The 15,058-nt window shown below is 44.8% G+C and overlaps 2 protein-coding genes across 2 annotated transcripts; both read left to right on the top strand.

Moving 5' to 3' along the window:
* Positions 1–349: 349 nt before the first annotated feature.
* Positions 350–8,257, top strand: PSV08DRAFT_193195 (uncharacterized protein; the record flags this gene model as incomplete). The annotated part of the gene is made up of 4 exons (XM_014218564.1): positions 350–534; positions 593–1,151; positions 1,219–1,604; positions 1,654–8,257. 4 exons carry the CDS (start codon positions 350–352, stop codon positions 8,174–8,176), a joined length of 7,653 nt encoding a protein of 2,550 aa, XP_014074039.1. The 3' UTR covers positions 8,177–8,257.
* A 1,141-nt stretch (positions 8,258–9,398) lies between these two features.
* PSV08DRAFT_398105 (peptidase S8/S53 domain-containing protein) lies at positions 9,399–12,128 on the top strand (the record flags this gene model as incomplete). The annotated part of the gene is made up of 1 exon (XM_014218565.2): positions 9,399–12,128. The coding sequence occupies one exon, from the start codon at positions 9,399–9,401 to the stop codon at positions 12,102–12,104; it is 2,706 nt and encodes a 901-aa protein (XP_014074040.1). The 3' UTR covers positions 12,105–12,128.
* Between the last annotated feature and the right edge of the window lie 2,930 nt (positions 12,129–15,058).

The raw sequence follows: 15,058 nt of genomic DNA, 5'->3' as shown, positions 1-15,058 counted from the left end.
GATCCCTACAGACCCATAGTCCGACACACTTGCTATCCTGCGTGCTCAAACAGTGAGATTCTATTGGATGGTTTCCGTGTATTTGGTTCACTGACACCATGTGCTCTCTGTATGTCTACTTAATAGCGGTCTAATCGATACGGCAGCCGTTTAAGAACAGGGCAACACGTGAACTCAGCTAGGCGAACATGGATTGGAGACCTGGTGACTATATTTAAAGCAGCTCTACGAGATTGGATTGGAAACATCAAATTATTTTCGCAACACCACTTTTTCAAGTTGCTTCATAGAACACGAATTGCTTTTAATTAAGCAAGCCGCAACTTCTTCGCGTATCACAATCATCAAGATGAACAGACCAATTGCCATTATTGGAATTGCCTTCAGGGGCCCTGGTGATGCTCGGGACCCTGAGGCTTTCTATCGTATGCTCATCGAGGGCCGCAGTGCACGCACTGAGATTCCAAAAGATCGTTACAACGTCGATGCATTCTATCACCCTGACCCAGAACGATTAGGCAGCATCCAACAAAGGTTCTTCAGCGGTATTCCTTCAAGATATACAGTGTCAACTGACTTTGTTTTACTGCAGATATGCTCACTTTCTACAACAAGACTTCAAAGCTTTTGATGCACCCTTCTTTAGTATCACACCGAAAGAAGCCAAAGCCATGGATCCAACACACCGCATCCTCTTAGAAGCCGCATATGAAGGCTTCGAAAATGCAGGCCTGACTTTGGATCAGGTGTCTGGAACTCAGACTTCATGCTACATCGGAACTTTCACAGCTGATTTCCCCAACCTACAAGCCCGCGACAATGAGGGCCCTTCAATCTACCATGCCACTGGCATGTCATCATCTTTGGCTTCCAATAGGTTGTCTTGGTTCTACAATCTGAGGGGGCCTTCCCTAACAATCGACACAGCTTGTTCATCCAGTCTGACTGCATTTCACTTAGCATGTCAAAGCCTTCGTACAGGAGAGTCCGAGATGAGTGTTGTCGGAGGAGCCAATCTTATGTTTGGGCCCGATATGTCTATTCTCTTAGGAGCAGCCAAGATTCTGTCACCTGAAGGGAAGAGTAAGATGTGGGATGCGAATGCAGACGGCTTTGCTCGTGGAGAAGGCTTTGGTGTGACAATATTGAAGGTCTGAGATCCCCAGCGCGAGACACACTATAGCTTGAATACCAAGACTAACATCACGTGCTGTTCAGCCTCTAGACACAGCTCTACGCGATGGTGATACTATCCGAGCGGTTGTACTGGCTACAGCCACTAACGAAGATGGTCATACGCCTGGAATTTCACTACCCAACAGTGAAGCGCAACAAGACTTGATTCGCAGGGCATATCAAATGGCTGGGGTAGATCCAGCAGAGACAGGCTATGTTGAGGCTCATGGAACCGGAACAATGGCAGGTGACCCGTTGGAAGCCAAGGCCATCTTGAAGACCGTTGGATCAGTCGAGGGCCGCAAATCAAGTCTTTATGTTGGATCCGTGAAGACAAACATTGGTCATCTGGAGGGCGCAGCTGGCGTAGCTGGTGTCATAAAAGCTGCGCTGGCTGTAGAGCGAGGTCTGATACCTCAAAATCTTTGGTATGTAGGCTACAACGATCTTACACATTGGTATACTGACCGTTTACAGGTTTGAAAAGCTCAACCCCGAGATCAATTTACCGGAAAATGTCGAAATACCCTTGAAGCTTACGCCGTGGCCGTCTGATGGACCACGTCGTGCGAGTATCAACAGCTTCGGTTTTGGTGGCGCCAACGCTCATGTCATTCTTGAGGACACAGCATCTTTCTTGTCACGCCATGGTTTGAAGGGTCGGCATGCAACAGCACCGCATCCTTGTGTCACTGAAATCGGCGGAGGCTACTCCAATAGCACCTCCAGTAGATCATCAAGTTCGATTGCTGACGAGACTTCAAGTAGCGACTCGAGCGACGCTGCGAGTGACCTATCCAGCGAAATTCTGCACGACTTACAACCTACCCCAAAGCTATTTACAATCTCTGCCAACGACCAAGAGGGAGTACGACGCAATGTCGAGCGGTTACAACGATATCTCTCCGCGAAGACTTCTGCTACTCCCGCATTTCTCAGTGACTTGGCATTTACACTGAGCGCCAAAAGAAGTCTACTTCCTTGGAAATCGTATGTTGTCTCATCGAAGGTCTCCGAACTGCAAGAGAGACTGTCCAGTCTTGCGCCTGTGGTTCGCTCTTCTAGTTCTGCAATTCCACGCATCGCCTTTGTATTCACTGGTCAAGGCGCACAGTGGCATGCAATGGGAAAGGGACTATCGATTCATGCAGCGTATTTTGAAAGCATGCAGAGATCTGAAGCACTGCTTAGATCGTTTGGTTGCCCATGGAGTCTCAATGAAGAGCTGAGCCAGACGGAAACTGAGTGCAAGCTGCGGGAGACTGACTACAGCCAGCCAGCATGTACCGCTATTCAGATTGCACTAGTGGATCTCTTGAGGGATTTTGGAGTGACCCCCGTTGCAGTCGTAGGGCATTCGAGTGGCGAGATCGCCGCTGCATACGCCGCTGGCTTCATCGACCAAGAGGCTGCGATCAAGATTGCGTGGCTGAGAGGACAAGTTAGTAAAACTGTTCCCACCAACGGCGGTATGTTGGCAGTCTCTGCCAGTGCTGAAAGCGTACAAACCTACATTGACGGCCTGAAAAACGGTAGAGCGGTTGTTGGATGCTTCAACTCTACCAAAGCCTGTACCATCTCCGGCGACGCTTCAGCCATCAGCGAGCTGAAAAGCATATTAAAAGATGCGCAAATCTCATGCACCCGGCTACCTATGGATATTGCGTACCACTCATGTCATATGGAGGCAGCACGTGAGGCATATGAAAGCGCTTTGGAAGGTATCGTGCATGGCTCGACTTCAACTATTCCCATGTTCTCGTCGGTCTCAGGTGCACTTGTTACACCCGAGATGATGAAACCATCTTACTGGGTTGAGAACCTGGTATCTCCTGTCGATTTCGTCACAGCCACAAAGTGTTTACTGAACCATCCACTGGAAAGCAAATCGCGCAAAGCCTTCGCCAGCGTCTTCGTCGAACTGGGCCCACACTCCGCATTGCGCAATTATCTTCTGGATATTTTCAGCAGTGAGAAAATCGCTGCAGATCTTACCTATGCAACTGTCCTCCGCCGTAATTTTGAAGGCGCTACTACTGCGCTGGAAGCCATGGGTCATCTGTGGTCACAAGGATACCCCGTCGATTTGAATAAGATCAATAGCCTGGAGCCAGAAAATGCCAACATGCTGGTCGATCTACCTCCATATGTTTGGAACCATAAGCCATACTGGTGCGAATCACAACTAAGCCGACAGTATCGCCTTCGTCAATCGCCACGCACCGACCTTCTAGGTTATCGCCTCCCCGGAACACCCGAATACACATGGCGCAACTTTTTGCGATGCAACGAAAACCCATGGATTCGCGAGCATAAGGTTCAGGGCGACATTCTTTACCCTGGTGCAGGTATGCTCGTAATGGCTATTGAAGCTGCTCACCAAGTAGCCCAAGAAACCAGCGTTGATGAGGTACATGGCTTCGAATTGCGCGACGTCAGCATCGATACCGCCCTTCGTGTGCCGGACACAGAGATGGGTATTGAAGTCATGACACAGCTGCACAATCGCCGTACAGGCACACGGGCAGCACCATCATCTGCACTTTACGAATTCACAATCTCTTCGTGGAACAAAGAAATGTCTTGCTGGAGTGCTCATGCGCGAGGTCTGATCTCAATCACTTACAAGACCTTTTCGACTGCGATGGAGCACGAGCTGGCCCTTGAAAACGGGCGCTGTATGACGTCGATGATTGAAGCTCGAAAAGCATGCCAGAAGCCAGCGAGAAGCTTCTTGTACGATACAGTCGAGACGATTGGAATGCAATACGGCCCAACTTTCCGTAACATGATTGAGCTATATGTTGGCTTGAATGCCAGTTATGGAGTTATCAAAGTGCCTGATACCAAGGCAATCATGCCCAAGGGCTACGAGTTCCCTCATGTCATTCATCCTGCCACGCTGGACTCAGTTCTTCACTTACTCTTCCCGAGCATCTCTGGAAAAGAGCAATCACTCAGCGAAGCTGTAGTGCCAAGGTCCTTTGAACGCATCTTCATTTCAGCAAATACTCCTAAGATGCCGAGTACAGAGCTTCACGGTTGCTCAACAGCAAAGAAGCTCAGCTACACAACATGGACTGCTGACATTATCATGTCCGAATCAAGTATGGTGGAACCTACCATCATCATGGAAGGTGTAGTCCTTGCATCTGTTGGCTCAGCTGAAAATGTGTCGAAGCGACTGGAAACGCGCGCATCGTGCTTTGCACAGAACTGGTATGTGGATGCCGACTTGCTGACTCCATGTCAAATCAAAGAAACAATCTACAAGAGGACATTGAAGAGTAAGGACGATGATTTGGTACTGGATCTTCTAGAGTTTGTTTGTCTGGTCTACATCCACCGCATCTTGGATTGGTTTGAGAGCGAGGAAGGCAAGATACACGAGCCACAAGATGGATTCTGGAAGCTGTACGTGGACTGGATGCATGAACAGGTTAAGCAATTCCCCCCGCTCCCTGCAGATGTTGAAGGCGAGATGCAGCGAGCCCGCCAGCGCATCGGAAGATCGGAGAGTGGTGATATCACGGTGCAAATGGTGGACCGCATCGGACAAAACCTTTCTCGCATCTTCACACACGAGGTCGAAGCTTTACAATGCATGACTGAAGGAGATCTTCTCTATGCTTTCTACCGGGGCGCATTCGGTACAAGCTTCAACACCAATGTTGCCGAATACGTTGGTCTACTAGCTGACAAGCGACCTGGACTGCGCATCTTGGAAATCGGTGCGGGAACGGGCGGTACGACGTATCATGTCCTGGAGCGTCTGCGCAATCCCGATGGCAGCTCCAAAGCCACTCAGTATCACTTCACCGATATTTCTCCTGGGTTTCTCGCCAAAGCAGCCGACCGATTCGATAAAGACGCATCTATCATGCAGTTCGGCACACTCAACATTGAAAATAACCCCACAGAGCAAGGATTCAGCCCCGAGTCATTCGATCTTATCGTATGTGCCAACGTGCTTCACGCAACTAAGAGCATCCAAGAAACCTTGGCACACTGCAAGTCGCTTCTAAAGCCCGGAGGCCATCTCGTCCTGTCCGAGGTAACCATCAAGCGCATCTTCTCGGGCTTCATTATGGGTCCTTTGCCCGGTTGGTGGCTAGGAGAAGCGGATGGTCGAAAGGGAGGTCCACTCCTAGACGCTAAAGAGTGGAACGTCGCGTTGAAATCGGCTGGCTTCTCCGGTGTCGATGTTGATGTTCGTGGTGACAGAGACACGTCCAAAGAACCTGTATCGCTTATCATCTCAACAAAGCCCGAGACGTCAATCGTGACTTTGCCTCCTTGTCTTATCATTAGCACTGGCACACAAGCATCTCAAAAGCTTGCCAACCATATGAGAGAGGCGTTTTCCTTGGCCGGTCATGAAGTTGATATTGCTCAATGGAAGGGCATTACCAAGACGAGTGTAGCTGGGAAGTATTGCCTCTGCCTTGCAGAGTGGGAGATTCCCGTCCTGGCAAATCTCACGAATGAAGACTGGGATAGAGTTCGTGAGATTGTTCTCTCCTCCGAGGGAGCCCTTTGGGTTACTGGTGGTGGAGCTCTCGATACCACCCACCCTCTTAAAAGCCTCATGGTCGGACTGGCAAGGGCTATCCGCAATGAGAACGCCGGTGTACGCCTTGTATGTCTAGATCTAGAGGCTCCGTCAACTATCGACTTTGAAAAGGCATCCCGGATAACACTGAAGGTTGCTGAAGCGCACATCCGAGGCGACGGCACGGAGGGTGAATTTGCTGCACGCGATGAGACTGCTTTTATTCCTCGTGTTGAGCGGACACTGGAGATGGATGCATCACTGCGCAAATACGAAGCAAAGGGCGATCCCGAGATGGTTTCTTTCGTGGGATGCGGCCGCCCTCTGAAACTGACTATCAAAACACCTGGACTGCTAGACACATTCCAGTGGGAAGAAGATGAGATATATCACACCCCTATGCCCAATGATTGGATCGAGATAGAGGTGAAAGCAGTCGGCCTAAACTTCAAAGATGTGCTCGTTGCACTGGGTAACCTAGCTGAGAACAAATTGGGTGTCGATGCCTCGGGAGTGATCACTCGCGTCGGATCAGCTGTCACAGATCTGAAGGTTGGGGATAAGGTGATGACAGCATCGTGCGATACCTTTGCCACCTATGTCCGCTTCCCAGCCAAGGGCGCCATTCCCGTACCATCTGACATGAGCTTTGAAGAAGCCGCGTCAATGCCTCTCATTTTCTTGACCGCCTATTACGCTTTGGTTACTGCGGGCGGTATCACAGCTGGTGAGACAATTCTGATCCATGCCGCTGCTGGCGGTGTTGGACAAGCAGCCATCATGATTGCCCAAGCCAAGGGTGCTGAGGTTTTCGCTACAGTCGGTGCGGATAGCAAGAAACAACTCCTAATGGAACAGTATGGCATCCGCGAAGACCGTATTTTCAGCAGTCGAGATACCAGCTTCGTCAAAGCTGTACTGCGTGCTACAAATGGTAGGGGCGTTGATTTAGTTCTGAATTCCTTGGCCGGCGAAGCTCTGCGTCTATCATGGACTGACTGCCTGGCAAAATTCGGTCGATTTCTGGAAATTGGAAAGGCGGACTTATTCGCCAACACCGGCCTTGACATGAAACCACTCTTGGACAACAAGAGCTATATTGGTGTAAACCTTCTCGAATTTGAGAACAACCCAACGCCTCGAGCAGTTGCGCTATGGCATGACACGGCGAAGCTGATTCAAGACAAATCCATCAAACCGATTTTACCGCTTCAGATGTTCACCATGTCTGAGGTGGAGAAGGCTTTTCGACACATGCAGGCAGGCAAGCACATGGGTAAAGTTGTCGTTCGCGTCGACGAAGCAGATGTCGTTCGTGCCGTGCCTCGCATCCCGCGAATACGCATACACCCTGTCGGTACTTATATCATCGCTGGGTTAGGCGGCATCACGCGTGAGATTGCACGCTGGCTGGCTGAAAAGGGAGCGCAGCATCTGGTTTTCCTTTCGCGCTCTGCAGCTAGTGGGCCAGATAATCAAGCCTTCACCTTGCAGCTAAGGGATATGTTCAACGTCAACATTTTGGCCTATGATTGTGACGTTGCCAACAAAGCAGCTTTGCAGGGAGTCCTCGATGACCTTAAGGCCAAGGGATTACCACCCATCAGGGGATGTGCGACTGGCGCCATGGTCTTGCAAGACACTCTCTTTGACAAAATGACCGCTGATAACGTCCGCAAAACGGTCGGCCCCAAGGTTCATGGTACCTGGAACTTACACGAACTGCTGCCGCGCGATATGGACTTCTTTGTAATGCTGTCCTCATTGGCTGGTGTTATGGGCCATCGCGGACAGGGTAACTATGGGTGCGGCAATAACTTCCAGGACGAGTTTGCTGCATTCAGGCGAGGTCAGGGACTACCTGCCATGACTATTGATATCGGTTACCTCTTGTCCGTGGGGTTTGTTGCTGAGCATGATGAATACGTTGACCACGTAAAAGCAATGGGACTCAAGGTCATGCAAACGTCCGACTTGCATGGACTGCTAGCAACAGCCATCGAAGGCCCTTCCAAGCATCCGGGCCAAGTCATGTGCGGTCTGCCGTTCAACGAGCATGACGATGCATGGTACTGGATATGTGATGCTCGGTTCGGTGCCCTGCGAAACCTCGCCGCTGGAACTTCAGCCAACAAGGGGCAAGTTGTCTCGCTGCGTGAAGAGTTGATGCGGTGTGGCACCATCAGCGAAGAGGCTGTGCAGATCATTACAAAAGCTATGGTGCAGAGATTGGCAAGTTTGATGATGACACCTGAGGAGGACATTGACGCGGGTAAGCCGCTAAGCGCATATGGTGTTGATAGCTTGGTTGCTGTCGAAGTGAGAAACTGGATCGCACGCGAGATGGCTGTTGAGTGCTCCGTATTCGACATCATGCAAAACATTCCAATGACTCAGTTGGCTTGCAATTTGGCGGAGAAGAGTAAGCTGCTCGTTGAGCAAGCCTGAAACTCGGGAGAGGTGAGCTTGGTCGGTAAAAGCACACAGCTGCACATTAGAAATTTAAGTAGACAAGACGCCTTACATCGTCCGTATTTATCTTTCGCACTACTTCTACGTTTCAAAATCTACAATTTGTAATTTCCTTTCAATGCAACAATGCTGCGTCCTAAAAATGATGATGAAGAAAGAGCAGAGACCATGGGCTGCACGTAGAGGTGGGGAGCAGATCTACAAACGGTGTGATTGCAGGCTGATAGAGTAAATCTTCTAGGGACCAAGTCCGTCTACTAATGTAAAAGATTTTGTCTGCGTGTGAGGTATATTTTGAGAGACCGCCACTTTGTCCTAGAAGATATTTCTTCGGCTATAGTTTTTTTTGAAGTGTCAAAGAACATTTCTGTCTCGTATGTATACCAAAATTCGGCAACGCTACCATACCAATTAAGGCACTATAGAAGCCGCATGTATACTGCCCCCTCTTAGATCTCATGCAAATTTCTGCAATCGGTATCGCATTAGTAAATCTCTAGTTGAATACGACATGAATTCTCAACATGGTATCTACGCAACGGCCGCCTCAACACGTGCCTCAAGTAATTGCAATGTCAACTACCAACTGGATGGTTGTCCATTATACCGAGTCGCCCACTAGCGCAAGAACATACGAGGATTCAATTGTTAGCCGACAACTTTATTTCAAGCACCGCTAAACATTGACACTATTGCACATGCTTGGCAATAAATGGTCACTTGACTTGGTCGTTGACCTTCACGAGGTCGCATGATGGACAGGTGTATCCAGAATACGACATGTACACGTCGTATCGTGTACACGCACATGTGGATATATTTGCATCTCACGATATCACTTGGCGCCATGCAAAAATGTAAATTTAGCATGTCACCTCACCATAGAAATTAACGACTCGGCGGACGCAGCGTTAATTATCCGACCAAAGGCCCGAATGGGGAAGGAGGATGGTAATCAATATTGAAAAGTGGACACGATCCGCGATCTCTATGCTAGTGTTCCTATTCTCTCCACACCCACGGAGCACATCAGGGAACCTCGCCGTACCAAGGCCCCTAGTTATACGAAGGGAGCATGAATCTTGTCGCATCTATACCGCTTGTCCGGCAGCCGTGTCCCCGCTACGGGCTTGGTGTTGATACGTACAAATACACGATGCATCCGACCATGCCTTGACCCTCATCCACGTTCTCAGAGATGGGCAAGTTACACTGTGCCATTGCGGCCCTTGTGCTGGGTACGCCAGTCGCCCTCTCAACATCGGTACATGCCCGTCTCCCGGCCAATACGATTGTCCAACAAGCAGCGAACGACACGCCCGTCACCAGCGGGATTTTGCCTGGGTTCTACATTGTCGAGTTTGCAAATGACGGCGAGACACCGGAAAGCTTCTATGCCTCGCTTGCGGCAATCGGGGTGCAAGTCGAGCCTCGCAAGAACCTCAGCTTCCGATTCTTCAATGGCGTCTCGTTTCAGTTCAAGAACTCGACCTTAAGCCCCGGCTCAGATTCGAGCGGCGGGGACTTGATGCATCGGCTGGAGGGACTGCCACAAGTAGAGAACATATGGCCGATGCGCATCACGGCACATCCGCGCGAAAAGAGTGTTGAAGTACCTGCTCAGCCGCAGCACGTCAAGCGGCAGGCAGAAATGCAGGATACTTTTTCCACCCATGTCATGACCCAGGTTGACAAGCTGCACGCAGAGGACGTGACAGGCAAAGGTTTCCTCATCGCAATTATTGACAGCGGTGTCGACTATACTCATCCCGCCCTGGGCGGCTGTTTCGGGCCAGGCTGTTTGGTCGAAGTTGGGTATGATTTCACGGGCGACAACTACATCCCCGGCACAAATGAACCAATCCCAGACGACGATCCCATGGACAACTGCGTCGGACATGGCACGCATGTTGCCGGCACCATCGCCGCTCAGCTCAAGGGCAACAAATATGGCTTTACGGGTTCTGCTCCTGGGGTAAAGCTGGGAGCGTACAGAATGTGGGGCTGTTCAGCGACGTCGATAGATGAGATCGAGGTGCTCGCATTCGCTCGTGCCGTCGAAGATGGAGCCAACATCATCTCGTACTCCAACGGCGATGGCTCGGGCTGGGCACAGGATGTACGTGCCGTCATCATTTCGCGCATTGTCGATTCCGGTATCCCTGTTATCGTGTCTGCAGGCAACGATGGTGGGCAGGGTATATTTTACGGTTCCACGCCAGCGACGGGATTCAGCGCCACAGGCACAGGAGCGGTATCCAATATTAAATTCCCTGTGTTTCTGGAGCGAGGCTCCTACAAGACGAGCGCCAATGCTACCGGTAACAGTACGCATGAGTTTGGTTTCTTGAGGGGTGTGCCAGAATTCACTGCCGGCGGGACACTCCAGCTTTGGTCTGCTGCCAATGCCGACGACGCCTGCAAAACGCTGCCCGATGATACACCAGATCTGAGTCAACGTATCGTTCTTTTGGAATTCAAGGATGCGCGCGCAACGCAATGTTACCCGCAAGACCAAGGTGCTAATATTGCTGCAAAGGGTGGGCGCTTCATGGCGTACTATGAACGCACCAACCTGACGATGCGCGACGATCCCTATGTATACGCTGATGGCATTCAGGGAGTCGTTAGAGTTCCCCCGTATGCTGCCGAGAATTGGCTTTCCCTGCTTTCGCAAGGCGCTACTGTCTCTGTGACTATCCCGTCCAACGGCTCCCAAATACACCTCGAGGAACTCGAAAATAACGAGAGTGGTGGGTATGTCGCAGATCGTCTGACAAGCTGGGGCCCGACTTGGGAGCTCAGCATGAATCCAGAGGTTGTATCGCCCGGAGAGAATATTTTGAGTACATTTCCAACGGCCATGGGTAGCTATCGTGTCATGACTGGCACCAGCATGTCAGCTCCTCTGGTCGCAGGCGTCTATGCACTGCTCGGTGAGGTATACGGCAAGCTGGAACCGAAACGCCTTCGCAGACTCCTGATGCACACTGCAAAGCCACTGCCCTGGTACCATGACAATACTCTTCAGCCCGATATCCTTGCTCCTGTCCCACAACAAGGCGCTGGGCTGGTGCAAGCCTGGAATGCTGCACGTACTACCCTCGAGATCGACATCGACAGCATAACGCTCAACGATACGGAGCACTTCGTCGGCACACACACCTTCAGCGTCATCAACACCGGCACTGCAGACGAGGTGCTCGAGTTGAGCCATCGCAAAGCCGTCACGATAAACACCATGGATCCAAACAGTTTCTTTTTCCGACCAGGCTTGATTTCCAATTCCATTGTCAACGCATGGGCTACCGTGGCTCTCTCATCTGACCGCATCACCGTTCCCGCTGGTCAATCTGTCAACGTGACCGTCGACATTACGCCGCCAGGGGGTGTCAACGCGACCTTACTGCCCGTCTACAGCGGCTTCATCGCCATAGGCAAGCAACTTCACCTCCCGTACCTCGGTGTTGTAGGCAGCATGCGCAACGCGACCATTTTCCCATCTGGAACTGTGTACCTCGCAAATGGATACTCAGAGGCACCTGCAAATACCTCTTACATCATCCCTCGGCCAGATCCCCAGAACCCACCCTGGACCGACCGAGGCGACATCTACAACTCGCCCAACATCTACATGTTCCCCTCGGTTGGCTCGGCTTTGCTCCGTGTAGACGTGCTGCAAGGCAACAAGACACTTGGACCGTTGGCAGGATTCCCGCTCACCTACATCCCGAGGAGTGAAGTGCGTGCGTACTTCAACGGGTTGATGGCCGATGGGAGAGTGCTGGACGAAGGTACTTACCGCATGAGAGTCAAGGCACTGCATATTTTTGGTAATGAGGATAATGAAGAGGATTGGGATACTATTGAGACGAGTAGCTTTGCGGTTAAGTATGCAGCCTGAGCTAAAATTACAGAGGGGTGACATGAAAAAAAAGTGTTACAAAAAGTTCTTATTTTTAAACAGTTATAACTTAACGGATATAATAGCAATTCCAAATCGGGTTAGTGATCTGAAAAGCCAAGAGGCTCTAATTTATCCTAGATAGGACTAGTGCCTGCTTAGTCAGCGTGGTTAGACTAAGAAATTTAGTTAATATAGAAGTAAAAAAAATTAGTTACTAAACGCTTTAATATCTTTTAACTAAACGTATAAAATTTTTTAATAAAAATATATATAAAACTACTATATATAGAGATCACGTATTCGAAATCTTAAATATAATTAATTAGTTAACTAAAAAAATAGAAAGAATATAAAAAACTAAGGTAGGCTTACGTAAGCTAGATTTATAATTATACTTAGTAATTATATTCTATATAATCTTATCTTTCTAGAAAAAATTTCTATTTAGTAAATTATTAAAATAACGCTAAAATTCTTAAATTTTAAACTTAAAATTTAATACTTATTATACGCTAATAATTCTACTAAAGATATTATTACTATATTAAATAAACCTTCTAAATTAATCTATAACGCTATTAGCTAAATTAAAAAAAAAGAGAATTAGAATCTAATCTTTTTAAGATAAAAAAAAAGATAGCTTTTAAAGTAACTTCTAGAGCTAAAAGAGCTATTAATAAAGACTTAACTAGAAGTCTTAAAAAGTAAAATAAAAGATTATTAGAAGAAAATAATCTAAATATATTAGTTAGAACGTTATAAAGAGTTTTAAAAGAAGAAGGTTATAGTTATAATATTATAATTAAAAAGGAAATTTTAAATAATTTTAAAGGTAAAAATCGCCTTAAATTTACTAAAGAAAGGTTAAAAGAGCTAAAAAATATTAATTTAAGTAAAATTATATTTTCTAATAAGTTAGTAATATAACGTAAGTACAGTTCTAAGAATAAATTTATTAGAATAAGGTAAAAATTCAACGTTAGAAAAAGATTTATTTCTAAGAGTAATAAAAGTGTTAAGAGTATAGCTTAAGTAGAAGTAATATAAAACTTCTAGTGTTAAGCTTCTTATTAGTTAGTTTTTATAGATAGAGTAGTAGGGTGTAATATTAGACGTAATATATAAGTAGAATAACTCTCTATATTATACTTATACTTAAAACTTAAGTTAAATATATTAAGCTATAAGGGCTTAATACCTATACTATATACTAAGGGAATATTCTATATTCTATATTATTCTATATATATTATATTATCCTATGCGTAGTACTTTATAAGATAATATAAAATCTATAGGATATACGTAACTTATTTTATAGTAGCGTTCTACTAAGACTATAAAATATAAAGCGCTTATATATTATTAGTTTATATATTTTTATTACTTTATAAGGCCTTAATATAGGCTTCTTTTTTTATTCTTTCTTTATCTTTTAGCTATCTCTTCCTTAGGTTTATCATATTATCCTTCTCTTTTTAGCTTTATATTTTTATAAGCTAACTTATTATAGTCTCTAAAAGTACTATATATTATTATTCTATTAGTAATTAAATTAACTATACTAAGAAACTTATAATAGTTTCTTATTAATATTATATAAAGTAGGGTTTAGAGTGTTAAATATTATTATTAAAGAAGAAGTGTAGGAATTATTATTAGAATAGTATAAAGTTATATATTTTAGTAGAGGTTTTAGTTCTAGATTTTAAAAAGTTAGATTAAGAGTTAGCGCGTTTTAAATAATAAAAGGCTAAAGTTAATATAGTAGAGTCTATAGCTTTAGAAGCGCTAATAGTAGCGTATATAAAGAAAGATTATCTTTATAAATAAAGGAAAATTCTAAAATATTATAAATAATAGTAGGTTAATAAGTTAGAAAAATATATTAAGAATATTAAAGCGTTAGAGACTATAGAGTAAGTAAATTAAGAGGTGTCTATCTTAGAGAGTAGCTTAATACTAAGTACTTCTACTTTAGATTAGAGTATCTTTATACCTACTTTCTTAGAGAGTAATCTAAGATTTAATAAGATAATTAGTAATACTATACTAGGCGCTAGTAGTAGTTTATAAGGTTAATCTCTAGTTTCTCTATATTTTCGCTATTTAAGTATCTTATCTATTTAACTAAGTATTTAGTTTTATTATTTTTAATTTAGTAAAATATAATTCTTTTAACTTTAAATTTATTTTCTTCTTTAAGTTTATAATAGAATATTTATTATAGTAGTATTTTAAAGTTTACTAGTTCTAATAGTTATATATAGAATCTTAGGTATATCTTTATATTAGCTAATAAGTTAAGTATATAAGTAACTAGTTTATTTTACTTTAAAATTAAAAATAGTCTTACTTTAACGTAGTTTAGTCTCTTACTTAAACGTTAAGTATAAAGGTTCTTTATAAGTAGATATACTCTATTCTTCTTTTTTAGCTAAGGTACTATTTTTCTTTTCTTATTTTAATAGAAAATACTTTAGTATTAAGCCTATTTAAGTAACTTTTATAGTTCTTTATAAATTTTCTTAAGTTATTTAGCTATTATAATAGCTACTTCTATCTTTAAACTTAGATATATTTTAGTAAAGAGATTTAGATATTATCTATAGTTAGTAAAAAATAGTATTTTACTTATTACTTCTAATATTTTATTATTATATACTATTTATACTATAGGTAATAGTTATACTTAATTATCTTACTAATAATTAGCGTAAATCCTAAGATATATCTTTATTATTTAATTTATTTATTCTATCTATTTATTAGTTTATAAGTAGTAAGCTATTAATAGCTTTCTCTTAGTTCTAATTACTATAAGTAGTATTATCTAAAAGTTAAATATAAATAGTTTATCTTTATTACTAATAATTAACTTTAGTATTTTATAATATTAAATAATTTAGTTATAAATCATATATACTAAGTCTATTATTATATAGTTATTC

The sequence above is a fragment of the Bipolaris maydis genome (genome assembly GCF_028858645.1).
Source record: "Bipolaris maydis strain C4 unplaced genomic scaffold PSV08scaffold_1, whole genome shotgun sequence".
NCBI lineage: Eukaryota > Fungi > Ascomycota > Dothideomycetes > Pleosporales > Pleosporaceae > Bipolaris > Bipolaris maydis.
Note: the sequence above shows the minus strand (reverse complement) of the source record. Positions and strands in the feature narration are given on the sequence as shown.